This window comes from Salvelinus sp. IW2-2015, linkage group LG27, assembly GCF_002910315.2.
Source record: "Salvelinus sp. IW2-2015 linkage group LG27, ASM291031v2, whole genome shotgun sequence".
In the NCBI taxonomy this organism is placed as follows: domain Eukaryota; kingdom Metazoa; phylum Chordata; class Actinopteri; order Salmoniformes; family Salmonidae; genus Salvelinus; species Salvelinus sp. IW2-2015.
In genome coordinates this window covers 8,531,394-8,552,220 of record NC_036867.1, presented here as the reverse complement: position 1 = coordinate 8,552,220, position 20,827 = coordinate 8,531,394, and the positions used below count along the sequence as shown (strand labels likewise).

The window sequence follows — 20,827 nt, the reverse complement described above, 5'->3', positions numbered from 1 at the left end:
AGCCTCTCTGGACGACCCAGAGACAGGGCGCCTCCCGGCCCCTGGCTACCCCAGCCACGAGTCCCTGGCTCTGGGAGAGCTGCTCTCCCTGCCCACATTACCTCCGGGGCACAAGAGCTCCAGTAGCACAGGCAGCAGCAGCAGGCCGGTCCTCCTGTGGCCCGAGGACCAGCGCGGCCTGCTGGGCTCAGAGCCTCCACCGTCCGCCACCCCCTCCTCGCTGCCCCCCGGCCAGTCGCCGTCCCGCATCGCCCTCCAGACGCTCAACCCGAACGTCTCTCTGTCCAACTGCAGTCTGTCACACAGTCGCTCCCGCGAGAGCTTCCACAGCATGCGGCGGGCGTCGTCAGTGGATGACATCGAGGCCATGCGGCCGGCGTCAGACCGGAAATACAGCACAGCCCATCCCATCCACAGCAGCACAGGTAGGGGAGGAGGGGGAGGGTAGGGGGGCATACTTCAAATGGCATTGCACCCTGAGAAAGCAAATGCCCACCATCTCCTTTCCTGTATTTGAGCTGGATACCAAACACCCACAAACACACAGAGGTAAAGAGTGTGTGCGGTAGGAATTTGTGCGTTGTCTTTTAGAAGCTTTGAAAAACACAAAAGGCACCTACATTCCCTGGTTGTGTTTAACCACAAACATTTTAGCCTGTGCTGTGGCCAACTACTTCTAATGAACAAGAACAAGAAGTTGGCTGAAGCACAAACGGATCTGGACCCCCCCCCCCCCCCCGCCTTAGGCCAACCACTTACCGCTCATTGAGCTTTAATGCTAAATTGTACATTGTAATTAATGAGCTTTAATGCTAAATTGTAATTATTTCGCCTCAATGGCCTATTTATTGCCTTATCGCCCTACTCTTCTACATTTGCACACACTGTACATGCATTTTTCTATTGTGTTATTGACTGTACGTTTGTTTATGTGTAACTCTGTGTTGTCGTTCGTGTCGCACTGCTTTGCTTTATCTTGGCCAGCTCCCAGTTGTAAATGAGAACTTGTTCTTAACTGGCCTACCTGGTTAAATAAAGGTGAAATAAAAATACATTTAAAAAATGAGGTCAATGCATGATTCATGTGATATGTCAAAGTTACAAGCTTAGGATGTGGTTCTAATCACACCTGGGTTGAAATTCTATTTGAAATCACAAAAATAGTCGTGTGCCATATGGGTGAGCTTTGATGTTTTGGGACGATTATATTGTTTCCATTGCACCGGGCAAGCTCTATCAAGCACAGCTAAAGTACTTGAAACAATTTCAAATAGTGTTTGAACCCAGGTGGTCCTGATGGTCTGGACAGTCCTCTAACAGTGTGTTCTTTCAGGGGCGGTGAACAACAAGTCCAACATCCTCAACTCCACGTCGGACTCGGACCTCATGCGTTACCGCACCATCAGTAAGATCCCCCAGATCACCCTGAACTTCGTGGACTTCAAGGCGGACCCCCTGAGCACGCTGCCCCCGGGGGACATGGACATCATAGCCCCCTGCAAGCTCATCGACCGCACACACCACGTCACCGATAAAGTCACCCAGGTACGAGGGCCGTCCATGTGTGTGTTCAGCGTGTGTAAGCCAAGTGTGTGTGGGGGTGGTGCGTGAGGTAAGGTGTGCTTATGGACTGCTGTGGTTTTCTTCATTTCCTCTGTCCGGGTTTATACTGTGTGTGTTTGCTGAAGCCTGGCATGCATCACCCAGGTGGTAGCGTCTCATTGGTGGGGGATGGGGTGAGTTACCCCACAAAGCGCCGGTTTGTAGACCTAGTGAAAACGCTTGGCGAATACAATACTAGTGGATTGGTGGTTGAGATCTTGGGTTCCTGCCCTGAGTGGAAACCTGGTGTGGAGGCTTGCTGTTGGCTATATTGGTGTCTTCAGTGATCCTTGTCTGCGGTGAGCCAGGGTGTGGCTAAGGCCTCAGCGCTAGCTAGCTTGATTGAATGAGAAGCGGATGTATGGCGCTCAGATTAAACAGTGACCAATGATTCTGTCGCTGTGGCGTTCTCGTGTGCGTTGCAGAATAACATGTAATTGCGTTATAGGGACAGTAATTCATATGACGTGAAAGTGGGGGCATGTTCCACAGTTGGACACCTCTTTTTAATTTACTTTGTTGCACAGAGATTGAATTTACTCATTAAGGGGCGTTGTAGTATGAAGTAGAGGGGAAATGGGAGGGGAAATGAGAAAAGGGCAAGCATAGACAGAACGATGGAGAGCTGAGCAAGGGAAGAGAGTGGCTTCCTGACCTTATCCAGAGAAACTGGATAGTTAGTGCATTCATCTGAGTGAGTGAGACAACCACATATCTCAGTCATGGAAGCTATCAGCAGATCAGCAAAGTCAGTGCTAGTAGGAACAGTTAAGTGTTAGTTAGTTGTTGTTGTTTTGGGGCGGTGAGAGGGGGCTGTTGTGGGATGGATCAAGATACTTCATGATACTTCTCTCTCTATCTCTCTCGCTCTCTCTCTCTCTCTCTCAGGCTCACTCTCTCATCTTCTTCTCTCGCTTCTCTCTCCCTTCTCTCGCTCTCTCTCTCCCCCTCTCTCTCTCTCCTCTCTCTCTCTCTCTCTCTCGCTCTCTCTCTCTCTCTCGCGCTCTCTCTCTTTCTCTCGCTCTCTCTCCCCTCTTCTCTCGTCTCCTCTCATCCCCCTTCTCTCTCTCTCTCTCCCCCTCTTCTCTCGCTCTCTCTCTCCCCTCTTCTCTCGCTCTCCTTCTCCCCTCTTTCTCGCTCTCTCCCTCTCTCCCCTTTCTCTCTCTCTCTTCCTCCCATCGCGCTCTCTCTTAACCTCGTTCTTAGGGAGAAATGCTGCTGTACATCCTATACAAGACATACTACGCCATATCAAGAGCCACTACTCACTAAGGCAGGCTGGCTTTACAGTATACACAGCTTTTAAATAGGTAAAGCGGAGGGGAACCAGGACAGGTGCTAGAGTACAGACTGGCTGTACTAGCGGTAGGTCGATGTCAGGGGCGTGACAGTGGTCCCCTGTCCTCTGGGTGCCCTGTGGTGGTGTCACCACACGTCAGCACGGTCGTGTGGCAGGTGGCAGGCAGGCTCACGGCAGGCAGAGGCGCCCGGTACACCAGCCAGACCAGGAACCATCCAGATGGAGGAAGCACCAGCTGTCTCCTAATGCAGTATGTGGTGGTAACCGGTTGTTTATGGTGCTGTATGGGAACTAAAGTTGCAGCACACACAACAGGTATGGGTACAATATGCAGGCACATCAGTTATATCCACACCTAAACAGCAGGTGTGGGCGTGTGGGCGTGTACACAAACGCACACACGCACACACATGCACCCATGCACGCATGTGCACGCACACACGCATAACAGCAATTGCACAGAGCTGTTCACTGACACTATAAATACAACGACACATAAAGATCTACAGTACACACACACTGGTTAGTATACAATGTCATTATCAAAGTCAAGACAGAACATTGGCTTTTCCGGACAGCATGTAATGTTTTTACAATAAGTGATTTGAAAAAAGAGTTAGTTATGAGGCCATAGAGTTTATTAACCAAAGGCAGAATAACTACTTTACCACCTATGACCTGCAGGTGGCAGCACCATCCAACACTCCTCAGTGCCCAGTTTTTCAAACGTTATCTATCTGGATTTCGCCTATCCGATAGGATTAAATGCATAGAAATAGAATGAATAGAACTGAGGAATCATTGCCTTGAATGGGACTCAGTTTGTTCAGTCCAATCTCTCCCTGCTCACACACTCACTGAGAAATCATGATCACTGTTCCCGTCCTTCGTCCTCCCTCCTCCACTGAGATCTCCATCCGTCCCTTCATCCCCGTTCGTTAACACACACACACACACACACACACACACACACACACACACACACACACACACACACACACACACACACACACACACACACACACACCCTCCTCCACCAGCTAAAGCGATACAGATCACATGAAGCCATTCATTCAGAGAGAACCTGCAAATGTGCTCTAGGACTATTGTATGCGTGTGGTGTATTAGCTACATGGTAGAAAGCAGGGCTTGAGTGTGCGGCTGACCTGTGTTTGAGACATAACCGGCTCTAATGAACAGGGGATGAAGGGACAGATGTAGGGATGGAGATCTCTGTGGAGCAGGGAGAACGAAAGACAGGAACAGTGATCATGATCTCTCAGTGAGTGTGTGAGCAGGGAGGCATTGGACTGATCACTCTGTGTCCCAGGGACCAGACTCATGCACCAACACACACACACTCCCAGCGACACTTCTATAGCTGCACTGCACTCATGGCTCACTGCCCACACACACACACACACACACACACACACACACACACACACACACACACACACACACACACACACACACATATATATGCAGTAATTTTTATGCACACAAAACACACATGCGTAGTACATTGTGAACACAGCCATCGTGATAGACACATACAGTACACACACATATACACACTCACACTCACTTGCACACATGTACACATGTGCACGCCCACCCACTTGCTTGCACACATCTCTATCCACATGCTCTTCACCACCCAACACATAGAGAGACCCTCCCGTCCCAAGCAGCACTTCACCACCTAACCCACATGGAGGAATGAGGAATGTCACACTTCTTCAGCAAACGTCAACATGGTAGGAGCATGAACCTCAGACTGTAGAACCACCTACAAACTACACAACTAGTCAAATGCAATCATGAGATTAAGCATTTTTGTGAAATCCTTTCATGTTTAGTACCACTCACCTTGTTAGAGTTGGCAGTTGGGAAAAGCTTCACTGTTTCCATGTACATTAATGTCTGATGTACAGAGATGCACAGAAGAGAGAATCTTGATCCAAGATCTTGGATCATCTTGTGGGTGTCCCTTTGACTTTCTAGCAGGAGACAGATTTCCAACAGCTCTTGTGTCTGTATTAAAGACACAGGAGCTGTTGTCTCGGGGAGATAGCAGATAGGGAGCTAATGTCTTCAATTAGAAGTATAGCACAGTGGATGCAGACTGGGGGACCATAATGTATTGTGCCTCTAACTTTAGGAACCAACTTAAAAGTTAGGCTCTCCAGAGGAGGCGAGTGGACATTAAATAGATACTTGCATTACATTTATTTTTATTAAAATAGATATACTGTGTATGTACAGTACCAGTCAAAGGTTTGGACACACCTACTCATTCAAGGGTTTTTATTTATTTCTACTATTTTCTACATGGTAGAATAATAGTGAAGACATCAAAACTATGAAATAACACATATGGAATCATGTAGTAACCAAAAAAGTGTTAAGCAAATCAAAATATATTTTATATTTGAGATTCTTCAAAGTAGCCACCCTTTGCCATGATGACAGCTTTGCAGACGCTTGGCATTCTCTCAACCAGCTTCATGAGGTAGTCACCTGGAATGCATTTCAATTAACTGGTGTGCATTGTTAAAAGTTAATTTGTGGAATGTATTTCCTGAATGCATTTGAGCCAATCAGTTGTGACATGGTAGGGGTGGTATACAGAAGATAGCCCATATTATGGCAAGAACAGCTCAAATAAGCAAAGAGAATCATTACTTTAAGACATGAAGGTCAGTCAATCTGGAAAATTTCAAGAACTTTGAAAGTTTCTTCAAGTGCAGTCTCAAAAACCATCAAGCGCAATGATGAAACTGTCTCTCATGAGGATGACCACAGGAAAGGAAGACGCAGAGTTACCTCTGCTGCAAAGAATACGTTCATTAGAGTTAACTGCACCTCAGATTGCAGCCCAAATAAATGCTTCACGGAGTTCAAGTATCAGACACATCTCAACATCAGCTGTTCAGAGGAGACTGTGTGAATTAGGCCTTCATGGTCGAATTGCTGCAAAGAAACCACTGTAAACACACCAATAAGAAGAAGAGACTTGCTTGGGCCAAGAAACACGAGCAATGGACATTTGACCGGTGAAAATCTGTCCTCTGGTCTGATGAGTTCAAATGTGAGATTTTTGGTTCCAACCGCCGTGTCTTTGTGAGACGCAGAGTAGGTAAACGGATGATCTCTGCACGTGTGGTTCCCACCGTGAAGCATGGAGGAGGAGGTGTGATGTTGTGGGGGTTCTTTGCTGGTGACACTGTCAGTGATTTATTTAGAATTCAAGGCACACTTAACCAGCTTGTCTACCACAGCATTCTACAGTGATACGCCATCCCATCTGGTTTGCGCTTAGTGGGTCTATCATTTGTTTTTCAACAGGACAATCACCCAAAACACACCTCCAGGCTGTGTAAGGGCTATTTGACCAAGAATGAGAGTGATGGAGTGCTGCATCAGATGACCTGGCCTCCACAATCGCCCAACCTCAACCCAATTGAGATGGTTTGGGGTAAGTTGGACTGCAGAGTGAAGGAAAAGCAGCCAACAAGTGCTCAGCATATGTGGGAACTCATTCAAGACTGTTGGAAAAGCATTCCTCATGAAGCTGGTTGAGAGAATGCCAAGAGTGTGCAAAGCTGTCATCAAGGAAACGGGTGGCTACTTTGAAGAATCTCAAATATAAAATATATTTTGATTTGATTAACACTTTGTTGGCAACTACTTGATTCATAATGTAGTTCATTATTTCTTTGTTTTGATGTCTTCACTATTATTCTACAATGTAGAAAATAGTAAAAAAATAAGAAAAACCCTTGAATGAGTAGGTGTGTCCAATCCTTTGACTGGAACTTTATAAATACATAAATAAAAAAGTGCATATATATGTATATGTATATAATTTATGTATGTACTTTTATTAAATAAAATAAAAATTAATTCCATCAAATTAACTGTATTATAAAGTGAAATGTGAACTAATGAAGAGTAGAAAGTATGGCTGTATAGACTTTTTTATATTTCCATACATCATAGCTGGCTTGTAGCTTCCTGAATATGCGTATGACAACACTTAATATATTGCTGCTGGGTTGTTAATGTTCAAATATTAGTTGTGTGGAGAGATAATTCAACGTTTATTCGTCACTTGCACAGGATACAACAGGTGTAAAACAGTACAGTACAATTCTTACCCTGAAAGCTCTTTCCCAACAATGCAGTGATAATGATAATAATAATAATAATAATAATATAATAATAATAATAATAATATAGATGATAAGAAAACCTTTAAAAAATGATATAGTATACGTACACAGGTCAGTGCCAGTACAACACTGCTCAATCTACAATGTCATTATCAAAGTCAAGACCAAACATTGGATTTTCCAACCAGTTGTAATCTTTTTCCAGGAAGTGATTATGAGGCCATAGGGTGTATTATGACTCCTAACAGAAGGCACAATAACTACTTTACCACCTATGTTGCTGGTGGCAACAATTGAGCAACATTGCAGAATTTAATGTAAACATCAAATTTAATAGATTCATATTGTGTGTATATATATATATTTTTTTAAATATATATTATAATCTAGTCATTTGGTCACACAGCAAATACTTTTGGTGTCTCTGCAAATCTCATGGAGAGAATAATGTAGTTTGACAGGTGCATGTGTAATGACTTTTTAGTTGTTTTTATTCGTTTTATTTCTTTGCTTTATATTAGGCAGCGTTCAGCATTGTTCAACTCCAATTTCTGCTTCTCTACTTTTTAACTGAATCAAAATCTATGCCATGGTTGTGTCTCCACATTTCCTGTTATATTTGATGTGAGCAGAACAGATGGCTCCAAAATGGATTGTAGCGTTAATGTCTGGGATGTAGAAATTGCTCGGCTCAAATGAATGTCTTGCATTTATTTGCATACTTTGGAGGAGTGTGCACGAGCTCTTTAAATAGTGTATGATGTAAAGGATTCAAAAGTGGATATATTTAGCACCTAACATGTTTTCGTCTAGGACATGCCAGCAGCTGACTTTTAATATAATGCCAAGGTTGCATTTATGAAATGCATGGATTCACAAATTGGGATGCACTCTCCCATTAGTTATGAGCTATGTAATAGATTTTCAAAATGGACGCCTTATGTGTTTTTCATGATATGCAATTTCATTCAGTTGAAAACCGCTGCTTTTCCAAGGTCTCCACTTCACACACACACACACACACACACACACACACACACACACACACACCACACACCACAACACACACACACACACCACACACAACACAGCTTCGATCTCAAGGCCATCAGACTGTTAAATAGCCATCACTAACACAGAGAGGGCTGCTGCCTACATACAGACTGGAAATCATTGGAACACTAGTCACTTAATAATGCACTTTAATGATGTTTACATAACTTTCATTAGTCATCTCATATATACTGTATAATGTATTCTATACTATTCTACTGTTTTAGTCTATGCCGCTCTGACATTGCTCGTCCATAATACTTATATATTCTTAATTCCATTCCTTACTTAGAATTGTGTGTATTGGGTATTGTTGTGAAATTGTTAGATATTACTTGTTAGATATTGCTGCAATGTCGGAACTAGAAGCACAAACATTTCGCTACACCCGCAATAACATCTGCTAAACACGTGTATGTGACCAAATATTTTGATTTGATTTGATACACACACACACACACACACACAAACACACACACACACACACACACACACACACACACACACACACACACACACACACACACACAGAAAAGCCATAGAATCATTCTTTCGATAAAAATGAACTCTCTCTCAAGCATCTGATCTATATCGCTGCAATCTATATCTCCCTCCAAACCCGCTATTAATTCGAAGACGAAGGAAAAATACTAATGTTATCTATTGATTTTCTCATTTGAAACGCTCCATATACTTTTCGGTTTGCTGTTGAGTCAACGGGCTAACTTTGTTGTAACCACACACTCTGTCGGAGGCTGCTCGTCACCTTTGATTGATATTCGCCGGTGTGCTGGACAGCTGAGCGTCCAGATAGGGGGGTTAGGGTTCAAAACGTACGGTATCCTCTGACCCTCAAGGTCCTTTTCAAGTTGCCTCATTAATTGGAACTAGTTTTAACTGGTTCTCCTAACGTTATTCAATTCTTCACTGAGCTCACCGTTTTACAGTACTCTGTTGAGAGCGAGCAAAACATTGTCAGCCTGTTAATTCGAGTTGACTGTGTGAATATTACTCTCAGGGTGTTCTGGCTGAGTCCACAGATGCTGTTGTCTTTAAAGCTCAGTCAGGCAGAAGAGATGAACGCTGATTGGAACACTGAAGAAGTCAGCGATCTAACAATAGAACAGGGCTTCGTTCTGGTTGCCAGGTCTTAGTTTGGGTTGCCAGGTCTGGTTGATTGGAAAGGTAGTGCCAATTTATCAGTGTAGACATTTCTTTATGTAATAATACACATGTAGGAACTTAATGCTTTCAAATAACTTTTTGCTTAGTGCAGGAATTTAGACTGTACAAGGCTGTAGAATGAGCTCAACCCCGAAGACCAATAGGCTAAGTACGTTTCTTTATCTCACCTGCCTCGTAACCTTTGGCCTTTTCTGTCTAGAATGGCCGTTTAAGACCGCAGTTTATATTACAAGGCACTTTTAAGTGTTCATATCACAAGGCATTTTATGGTTGTTATGGGTATTTTCAACTACGCTGTGATAAGACAGTATCAGCTTTTGCTCTCAGGTATCTCTTAAACCTTAGCCTTTGTGTCCAAACCTCCTCAGTTACCGCCACACTTGATATTACAAGTTTTATGCGTACTGTTCATATGAAAAGGCACTTTATGTGTATTGTTGATATTACGCTTTATCCTCGTTGCAGTGATATGATCTGTACTGACTTAAGCCCTGGGTCTAGTCCCTTTGCTCCTACCTGTCAACCGAAAGCCATGGCCTTTGCCACCAATCTGCTCCCCCCCCTCTCTTTCTCTCTATCTCCGGGGTTGGGTCCGCAGCAGGCACTGTGCCCGTCCCAGCCCTGCCTTGCTCATTAGTTTGTTCCGGCGGCGTTGGCTAAGAGGCTGTCTGGCTGATTTACGCCAAGGCAAGGGAGCTTCTCGCCTGGCTGATTACTTTTCCCCGCCGCTGGCTGTGACCCCGTGCATGAAGAGGGAGGAGAGGGAAGGGGAGGGGCGATAGGAGGGCCAGTGCTTACTTGCAGGGCTACACGGGGAGGCAGGCACTTTGACGTCCTCTCCTGGAAAATGGCAGTGCAACGCTGCACAGGGAGAGGGGCGACAGGGTGATAGGTTGAGGGAGACGGAGGGTGAGAGAGGGATATGGAATGAAATGGGGTGAACGGAACGAAAGGGGCGAGAGAAAGATTGTGTAGTAAAAGGATAACAAGAGTATGCAGAAGGAGAGAGAGAGGGGTGGTAGAAAAAGAGAGAGAAAAGTAAGTTCCTCAACCCACACCTCTCCCATGTCCTTCCCCTCTATGTTTGCCTTTCTCCTCCCTCACCCCCCCCTCTCTCTCAATCTCTCTCCGTTTCCTCCCTCCCCCCCTCTCTCTTTCTCTATCCCATCCACCTCTCTTTATCCCTCTAGCTCTCCCTCTCATCCCTAGACCTCCCTCCATCCCTCCCTCTCTCTGCTGGTGACCCATTAATCACCATAGATCCCGGCTGGGCCATGCGCCTCACCGCCCTACCTCATCACGGAAAGGTAATTGAATCTGGGAGAAATCTGGCTCTGAGAATAAGCATCATTGATTGACAGGTAATTGACCCTCTTTATTTATGATCAGGTGTGGATGGGAGGGATGGGGGGAGTGTTAGTCCAAGATGATGTAGTTCAATATGACAGGACGGTAAACTTGTTTGACCCAGACTGTAGCTAAAAGAGTAGTTAAACCCGTGGACTGTCTCTAGGTAGAGAAGGAAAAAATGGTAGGTGTTAATGTCTGCTGCTACTGTAGCAATGCAAGCTGCCCACGGTTCAACTGGTAGTGCATCCAATTGTCTTGCCATCCACAATGATTCCTGACAACCCCCAACTGGGAAATGGTTAGTTCCAAGTTTGGCACTGAAGCAGCCAGCGACACAGCGAGAGGCCAATCCATCAAAGGTGAGAGGAGGGCGTGGGGAACGGACAGACTCATCTTGGGAGGTAGTGGAGAGAGCTGGGCCACAGTGTGGTGCTCCATCTCTGACAGAGAGACCCAGGTATCACTGTAGATCACTACACTGATCGCCTTTACCTGGCCTTGTCCCCTGACTGACTTTACCTGGCCTTGTCCCCTGACTGACTTTACCTGGCCTTGTCCCCTGACTGCCTCTACCTGGCCTTGTCCCCTGACTGACTTTACCTGGCCTTGTCCCTGACTGAACTTTGGCCCTTGTCCCCTGACTGACTTAACTTGGCTTGTCCCCTGACTGCCTTTACTTGGCCTTGTCCCATGACTGCCTTACCTGCCTGTCCCCTGACTGCCTTTACTGGCCTTGTCCCTGACTGCCTTACCTGGCCTTGTCCCTGCACGACTTACTGGCCTTGTCCTCTGACTGACTTTACCTGGCCTTGTCCCCTGACTGACTTTACCTGGCCTTGTCCCCTGACTGACTTTACCTGGCCTTGTCCCCTGACTGACTTTACCTGGCCTTGTCCCCTGACTGACTTTACCTGGCCTTGTCCCTGACTGACTTTACCTGGCCTTGTCCCCTGACTGACTTACCTGCCTTGTCCCTGACTGACTTACCTGGCCTTGTCCCTGACTGACTTTACCTGGCCTTGTCCCCTGACTGACTTTACCTGGCCTTGTCCCCTGACTGACTTTACCTGGCCTTGTCCTCTGCCTGACTTTACCTGGCCTTGTCCCCTGACTGACTTTACCTGGCCTTGTCCTCTGACTGACTTTACCTGGCCTTGTCCTCTGACTGACTTAACCTGGCCTTGTTCTCTGACTGCCTTGACCTGGCCTTTGTCCTGCTGACATGCCCTTTGACCCTGGCCTTGTCCTCTGACCTTGCCCCCCCTTGCCCTGGCCTTGTCCTCTGACTGCCTTGACCTGGCCTTGTCCTCTGACTGCCTTGACCTGGCCTTGTCCTCTGACTGCCTTGACCTGGCCTTGTCCAGTGACTGCCTTGACCTGGCCTTGTCCCCGATTTACACTCATTCTGTAGGTGAATATACTGTACACTCCATCTACACTTTTATCAGGTCGCGCACACACACACACTTTATTTATTAAATTCCCATTCACACCAAACCCTCTGCCTCAATCATTCCAAAGGTTAAGTCTGCTTTTGTGAATAGCACATCCATCGCTCCCCCACAGTACTGTACACCCAGGCAGCTCCCTTCCTCACAAAGACCCACAGACACAGAATCCCTCCTGTGGCCCATGGAAACCACACGAGGGCCCCGGAGAAGAGCCTCTGTCTGCTGTGAGGGCATCTGAGGGGCTACCTGGGGGAATAGACTGCCAAGGCTGCCATTTAAAACACAGTCATTATCCCTATTCCCATAGACGACTGGGCCTGCTGGAAATAAAACTGTAAATATCAACAGAGCCCCACTGTGCCTCAAGACTCACAACAAACTAGAAGAGACTGGAGCAGTGTGTACTGTAGGGTACCTAGGGATCAGTTCTCCTGACCTATACTCTTAGAAAAAAGTGCTGCCCCCATTGGAGAACTCTTTTAAAAGTTCCACATAGAACCCTCTGTGGAAAGGGTACTGTAACTCAAAAGGGTTCTACCTGGAACCAAAATGTTTTTTTTTAACAGGGCCCTCCTATGAGGACAGCCAAGGAACCCTTTTAGGTTGTAGATATCACCTTTATTTAATAAGACTCTACTGTAGCACATCGCACAAACAGATGGAGCTGGGTTGCAAGCAAACCATTTGTATAATACTTTTGCAGAGTAGACAATATCGTTTTTTATGAAGTGGATATTGGTTTTGTTTTTTAGTGTCTTCTTAAGCCCTGTGTAAATTGCACACACAAGACTATCTTCTTTGTTTGTCGTTCCTGGTTACCTTATAGCATTCACTCAGTGCAGTGACTCTCTGTTGAGTCCAGCTCACTTCCTGTGTGTGTTCTGATCATCCTACTTCCTTGCAGAGAGCACCCAGTTGTAATGTTGGCCTTCTAGCCAGACAGAGACATCAGTGGAAACCATGGATTTCCTAGATGCTATTGTGTTTTAATGTTAAAAGGTTGTGATTTGTTCCAGTGAAGGTGTATGTGCATGCGGGTACATTCTCTCTAGTTATAGTGTGTGTACAGTGCACTGTATTGGTGGTCCTAGTAGTCTGCCCTCTTCGTCCCGTTTAGACTCTTCAAAATGTAGTGTCTCTGTTGCATTGTGTCAAGGGCCACAGTGATGGTAGCTGCCAGGTAGACTGAGACCAATGTGCTGGAGATGACAGGAGAGATGGTGACACACACATACACACAGTGTTATGAAATCGTTGCTCCTCGCGCCCCGGCCCACCGCACACCGTGGCGTCCCCCTCTATCCGGCTGTCTGTGTGTTCTCACTGTCACCTAGCATGGTGTGAAGTCACCCCTGTAGAAAAGCCTAGGGCCTCACTTTACCTAAGAGGAAGGTTAGTGGAGAGAGCTTACAACTGACCTCCACTGACGCACCAAGGCATAGAGAAGCAGGGGGATGCCGGTGCTGGACTGTACCACACATACGGTTCAGTGGAGAACACGTTTTAGTGACTGGGAGATACAGCACCAGACCTGTGTTTCGCCAGATATGAAAGGTTCCCGAAACATGTTACCGATTGGCTCACCTTCAGGAAGTTTAACATGATTTAATTCCAAGAACAAATGTTCCATCCTTCCAATAAGACACAAAGGGACAGTTCATCAATAGGCCATTTCTGGAGCGTAATCACAGGGAATTGACATTGTACCCAATAGGATTATGCGATTACAGTTGTTGCTAAGTCATAAATCATTTGACTCTATGTTCCCTGAAGAGCAATCAACACCTTGATGAATATTAATAATATATGTTTACTTCAATGTACTAGGAGGAACCAATGCATGGTTCAATTAGTTTTCTTGTTTCTTGTTTCCTTGCTGCATAAGCAGCATTTGAAAATGGATGTTCCCCCACAAGCTTCCTTAACACACGATTGCTCACAACACCTGAGAGAGCGCACGGTGTCATATTGGATCTGCTACTGGAGGGTTACACCACTTGTGTCTTCGCAATATAAAATAGATACATAAAAACAAAATGTGTGCTGAATTCTAAAGAGACATATTCTGTTCTGCTGGCCTATAAGTGGGACCCGGCTCCCTTTCATAGACTTTCCATTTGGAAATACTGTTCCAATAGTGCCTTCATGCTGTAGCTCTGAGAATACGATTTTTTTTAAAGAACTATGTTTTTAACCATTTTTAGGGTGAAACTTTTAATGACCCCAGAATATAATACATGGACTAATATTAGGCATGTGACAGGAAATCCCATTAGAGCCCCAGTGTCATGAAACAACCAGTTTTAAACTCAGAAGTTAAGGATGAGCGTTAGGACGGGTTCCTCCCTCTCATGGTGTTGTCAAAGACCCAGTTTGGTAATCTCTCGTCTCTAACCGACCCGTCTACTGCTATCTGTCACCTCAATTTGGGCTCATCACTCAGCAGCGCCCATCCGCCACAGTTCAGCGCCATGCATGCCATCTGAACGCAGCCGTGGCTATCTGCGTAGCCCTGGGGTGACACGACTCTTTTGGAAGTGTGTGTGTTTTTAATGGCTGCTCTCACCTCATATTATCCAAGTGGACCCTTATTAGCTGCGCCGACCCGGGGAAAACACCGAATTATTTATGAAGCGGTGAGACTGTGTGTGTTGTGGGTCGGGACACTGTTTGCTTTCTCTGGCCGGCTCAGTGTTCAAGTCGCTGTGGAGTCATCTGCCTTATAGGGATTGTCAGTGCGGTCGCTTGGTCATCCAGTTGATTCCGTCCCATCAACTCCGATCTTTAGCGCCGGGGGGGGTTAATCACTTCTCGAAATGGCTGAGAAAGTGTGAGTGACTAATGTTTGTCTGTATTAACTTGAGTTGACGCAGAGAGGAAGAGGTTTCGCGAGAGGTTTCGCTCTCGCCAAAATATGACCAAAATAAGCCCAATGCGTTTCTAAGGGCTTATTTAGGTTTTTATGGGCCTTTGGGACAACGACTCCCATTGTTATGGCGGAGACAGGAGCATCTCATCATATACAGATCTCTGGTTGACGTCAAACTTCCATGTCACTGGCTGCACAGGAAGTACTTTGTGGAAGAATTAATTGGGGTGATGCTGTGGTTCTCCCAAAAATGTACACCTTGATTCGAGTGCATTTTCTTGACAGACCCTGATAAGCTCTAACGGTTAGAGTGGTGACAGACCCTGATAAGCTCTAACGGTTAGAGTGGTGACAGACCCTGATAAGCTCTAACGGTTAGGGACAGACCCCTGAATAAGCTCTAACGGTAGAGTGTGGACAGAACCTGATAAGCTCTACGTTAGAGTGGTGACAGACCCTATAAGCTCTAACGGTTAGAGTGTGACAGACCCTGATAAGCTCTAACGGTTAGAGTGGTGAACAGACCCTGAAAGCCTAACTTAGAGTGGTGACAGACCTGAAAGCTCTAAGGTAGAGGGTGACAGACCTGATAAGCTCTAACGGTTAGAGTGGTGACAGACCCTGAATAAGCTCTAACGGTTAGAGTGGTGACAGACCCTGATAAGCTCTAACGGTTAGAGTGGTGAACAGACCTGATAAGCTCTAACGTTAGAGTGGTGACAGACCCTGATAAGCTCTAACGGTTAGAGTGGTGACAGACCCTGATAAGCTCTAACGGTTAGAGTGGTGCCAGACCTGATAAGCTCTAACGGTTAGAGTGGTGACAGACCCTGATAAGCTCTAACGGTTAGAGTGTGACAGACTGCCATGAAAGCTCTAAGGTGGAGTGGTGACAACCTCGATAAGGCTCTAACGGTGTAGAGTGGACAGACCCTGATAAGCCTAACGGTTAGAGTGTGACAGCTAACACAGGTTATGGTATAAATACAATGTGCTAGCTTAAACATTGGTGGTCCTGAAATTACACCAATGCTTATGTAACTTCCTGTTGATGCCATGAAAGTCCTGTATTTGACTGTGCTTTGCGGACTGGCTGCTAGCAAGTAGCCAATAAGGGGGATCTCCCCAGAAGGACACTGCTTAAACACCACCTCACTAAGAGATACTGTAGACTAATAATCACTCCCACTGGCAAAAACTGGTGAATCAACGTTGTTTCCACGTTATTTTCAACAACAAAATACAAGGTGGGCCTCCCTGGTGGCGCAGTGGTCTAGGGCACTGCACGCATGCTAGCTGCGCCACCAGAGTCTCTGGGTTCGCGCCCAGGCTCTGTCGCAAGCCGGCCGCGACCGGAGGTCCGTGGGGCGACGCACAATTGGGCTAGCGTCGTCCGGTTAGGGAGGGTTTGCCGGTAGGGATATCCTTGTCTCATCGCGCTCCAGCGACTCCTGTGCGGCCGGGCGCAGTGCGCACTAACCAAAGGGGCAGGTGCACGTGTTCCTCTCGACACATTGGTGCGGCTGGCTTCCGGGTTGGAGGCTCGCGTGTTTAAGGAACAGTGCGGCTTGGTTGGGTTGTGCTTCGGAGACGTACGTGGCTTTTCGACCTTCGTCTCTCCCGAGCCCGTACGGGAGTTGTAGCGATGAGACAAGATAGTAATTACTAGCGATTGGATACCACGAAAATTGGGGAGAAAAGGGGATAAATACAAGGTGACGACGTTGAAGCAATGTTTCAAATTGATTGGATTTGCAAGAAGTAATTAACGTAGGGGAATTTCATCTTTTTTTCCACCTAAATCGAATGAGATGTGGACATTTTTGGTTGATTTTACGTTGAATTCCCATTAGTTGACAACACAACCAAAGGTCAAGCAAAAATAGACTTTGAACTGACGTCTGTGCCCATTGGGATGCTTCATTTGGTTTTTATATCGATATGCAGGCATTTCATTTATCACTCTGTGCAGCCCAGTGAGCATGCTATCACCGCCGCTGTTGTTAGTCAATAGAAAGATACATTAGAGATTAGCCGCGGTTGAATGTTTGCGTTAGCCATTAGCCGTAATTATATCTCCTGAGGCACACCAACACTTCTAAGAGAACGAGCCAACCCAGGTGAAGGACACTTGGCTAGTCTCACTATTGACTTTGAGCTTGATTCTGTAAAACACAAAATGTATTCAGAATATGAAGAAATAATAGCATATAGATCATTTTTTGGCAGTTGAATACAAAGGCAGAATTGGTCTAAGTGCTTTAGAAACCTGCGTCCCATTTTGTGCAAATAAAGACACCACCGTAAACCACTCTGGGGCAGGTTTGACTTACGGTAGCGACGAGAGGTTACAGAATTTAACGGTTTAAATGGTCATTCAAAAACCACCACCGTTTTGCCATTTAAAGAGCAAGTGCCTCAACCTTCAAACCCTTTTCGCTCTCTCAGCGTGCGTCCTTCTCCCCTGTCTTTGTGAGGGGTTGAGAAAGGTCATTTCCACCAACAGAGAGGTGCGAAGCGCCATCCGATGTGACTCGCCTGGGGAGCAAGGCCACTGATGATGTCTCTACCCCCTGTTGAGATTTGTTCAAGGAAATGGCCATAGTGTTTAGGAAGCAATTTCCCCTGTCACTCGAGGTGTTACTGTAGTATACTGTAGATATTCTGAAAAAAGTGCAGTTTCACAACGATGATTCAGAAATGTAGATATGATGGTAATGAGGAAATAAAGTGCATCAGCATGTCTGGGTTGTTTATTCTGCAGCAGCATATGTTATTGGAGTAATTGACATATTTTCTTAACATTACATAATGGACTCATTAAGTGATCGTTATGTGAAACGCAATCACAGCCACTTGAATATGATTATAGTTCCATTTCAACTTTAACCCCCAGAGGCATATTACTTTCCTAAATGTACATGTCACTTCCTCATGACTCGCTTCAACTTCCCTCAGAGCACCCAGAGGGCATGTACACCCACATCACCCAGTCTGCCCCCTTCAAAACTGTACACACACACACACACACACACACACACACACACACACACACACACACACACACACACACACACACACACACACACACACTGGCTGTTTTCATCCCTGGAGAATCTTCCTCCTATTCTAATTTAAGCGGTTTGATGATGAATAAGGAAGCTGTTCATTAATGAAGGATTTGCCAGTAAGGGTTTGTCCCGGTTCTGAAGTGTGATAAATTCTGCCTCTCGGTAACTAGATTACCTCACCACGTCGTCCGGGGAGCGTTAATAAGACCGGTGAGTCATCACAATGCCATTTGCCACAGGGATGAGAGGTGGGAGGTGGCTAGAGGTGGAGCTCGTTATTTGCGTCAAACCGGCAATACTTTGCTACACTCAATGGGCTCATTAACGTCACTGACCCCTCTAGAACACACACACACAGACTGGTGTTACATTAGCAAGTCCAGGCACTCAATTTACCCCCACACACAAGCAACCATGAACTTTTGGGAGCTTTGGGCAGTGCATGAGGAACACAAGGTCGTCCTGCTCTATCCTTCACCCCCCTCCGGCCCTGGCATTATCCCTCCATCCCTCCATCCCTGGATATAGCAGACCATCCGTCTCCCAGGGACCTCTTATCTGGCTCTCGTTCTGGCACGGACGTCATTGGAGGCGGAGGGATACTGAGGGGTGGGGCGTCCTTTGTCTCACCTTGAGTGCCTTGTGGTATCACTTCTCTTTCGACACAACTCCCCCTAATACTCTCTCTCCAGGCATGATACGTTTTCCTGGCTGAAGACTGGTCTCTCCAATCATGTTACGTATTCCCGGCTGAAGACTGGTCTCTCCAGGCATGATACGTTTCCTGGCTGAAGACTGGTCTCTCCAGGCATGATACGTATTCCCGGCTGAAGACTGGTCTCTCCAGTCATGATACGTTTTCCTGGCTGAAGACTGGTCTCTCCAGTCATGATACGTTTTCCTGGCTGAAGACTGGTCCTCTCAGTCTATGATAACGTTTTCCCTGGCTGAGACTGGTCTCTCCAGTCATGAAGCGTTTTCCCGGCTGAGACTGGTCTCTCCAATCATGATATGTTTTCCCTGGCTGAAGACTGGTCTCTCCAGTCATGATACGTTTTCCTGGCTGAAGATGTCTCCTCCAGTCATGATACGTTTTCCCCTGCTGAAGACTGGTCTCTCCAATCATGCATAACGTTTTCCTGGCTGAAGACTGGTCTCTCCAGTCATGATACGTATTCCTGGCTGAAGACTGGTCTCTCCAATCATGATAACGTTTTCCTGGCCTGAAGACTGGTCTCTCCCAGTCATGATACGTTTTCGCTGCGAGACTGGTCTCTCCAGTCATGATACGTATTCCTTGGCTGAAGACTGGTCTCTCCAGTCATGATACGTTTTCCCTGGCTGAAGACTGGTCTCTCCAGTCATGATACGTTTTCCTGGCTTGAAGATGTCTCTTCCAATCATGATACGTTTTCCTGGCTGAAGACTGGTCTCTCCAGTCATGATACGTTTTCCTGGCTGAAGACTGGTCTCTCCAGTCAGCGCAGGCCTTAAATAGTTCTCTTGGAGGGCGATAGTGCTTGTGAATGATTTTCAAGGCTGTACTCGACATGTCACTTGCAAAGTACAGTACATGTCACTGGCAAAGTACAGTACATATGCAACTCCATGCAAGTTAAGCATTGAATCTCAGGGGGAAAAGTTGTCATTGGCATCAGAGAGAATTCTGTCAAATAACATACAGATAGATGTAAGATCTTAATTGAACCACTATTGTCACAGCAGAATAATCCTGCAGCAACAGGATTTTAACATTTTGTCCATAATGTTGCTTAGGGCCATCATACGCCTGGTGTGCCTGTGAAGATGCAGGTGTTATCTCCCTCCACTCCTCTACCTCTCCATGGCTGGGGGGAGAGAGACAGTCCCAGAGCAGAGCTCCCAGGCTCAGCACTCCTCCCTCCCTGCAATAAGTGGGCAGCGTGCTGAGCCTGGGAGAGGAGAGGTAATGGTGTCATTTGTTATCCGTGCAGGAGAAGGGAGGCGACGGGAGGCGGGAATAACACGCCGCTCAGTTTACTCTCACCTGGCGAGGCCGTCTCTCTGTCTGCCACTCGGTCTGTCTCTGTCGGGCTTTGTGTGAAAACCCATATGCGATGTGAAAGCGTGCTGTGCAGGTTTTTAGACACAGAGAGGAATGTAGCAGAATCAAATTAAAGCAGTGGTTTGCTTTCCATGATGATATCTAGAAACTTGAGTATGTGTTATACACTGAGTGTACAAAACATTAGGAACTCTTGCCATGACACAGACTAACCAGGTGAATCCAGTTGAAAGCTATTATCCCTTATTGATGTCACCTGATGTTAAATTCACTTCAATCAGTGTAGATGGAGGGGAGGAGACAGATTAAAGACAATTGAGACATGGATTGTGTATGTGTGCCATTCAGAGGCTGAATGGGCAAGACAAAATATGTAAGTGCCTTTGAATGGGGTATGGTAGTAGGTGCCAGGCGCACCTGTTTGAGTGTGTCAAGAAATGCAACGCTGCTGGGTTTTTCACGGTCAACAGTTTCCTGTGTGTATCAAGAATGGTCCACCACCCAAAGGACATCCAGCCAACTTGACACAACTGTGGGAAACATTAGAGTCAACATGAGCCATCATCCCTGTGGAGCGCTTTCGACACCTTGTAGAGTCCATGCCCCGACGCATTGAGGCTGTTCTGAGGGCAAAAGGTGGTGCAACTCAGTATTATGTTTTGTAATGTTTTGTACACTCACACATTTGTTACAGCTTTCTGGGAAGAACAGATAATGGAGTTTA

General features: G+C 46.2%; 1 protein-coding gene across 1 annotated transcript in view; it reads left to right on the top strand.

Moving 5' to 3' along the window:
• The first annotated feature begins 254 nt into the window (after positions 1–254).
• The window catches only part of kcnh2b (potassium voltage-gated channel, subfamily H (eag-related), member 2b), a 108,895-nt gene continuing 88,322 nt past the window's right edge, over positions 255–20,827 (top strand). The window contains exons 1-2 of the mRNA XM_023973375.2: positions 255–425; positions 1,334–1,545. Of these exons, the coding sequence (XP_023829143.1) occupies positions 332–425; positions 1,334–1,545 (306 nt within the window). The 5' untranslated portion in view covers positions 255–331. The remainder of the gene's footprint in view (positions 426–1,333; positions 1,546–20,827) is intronic.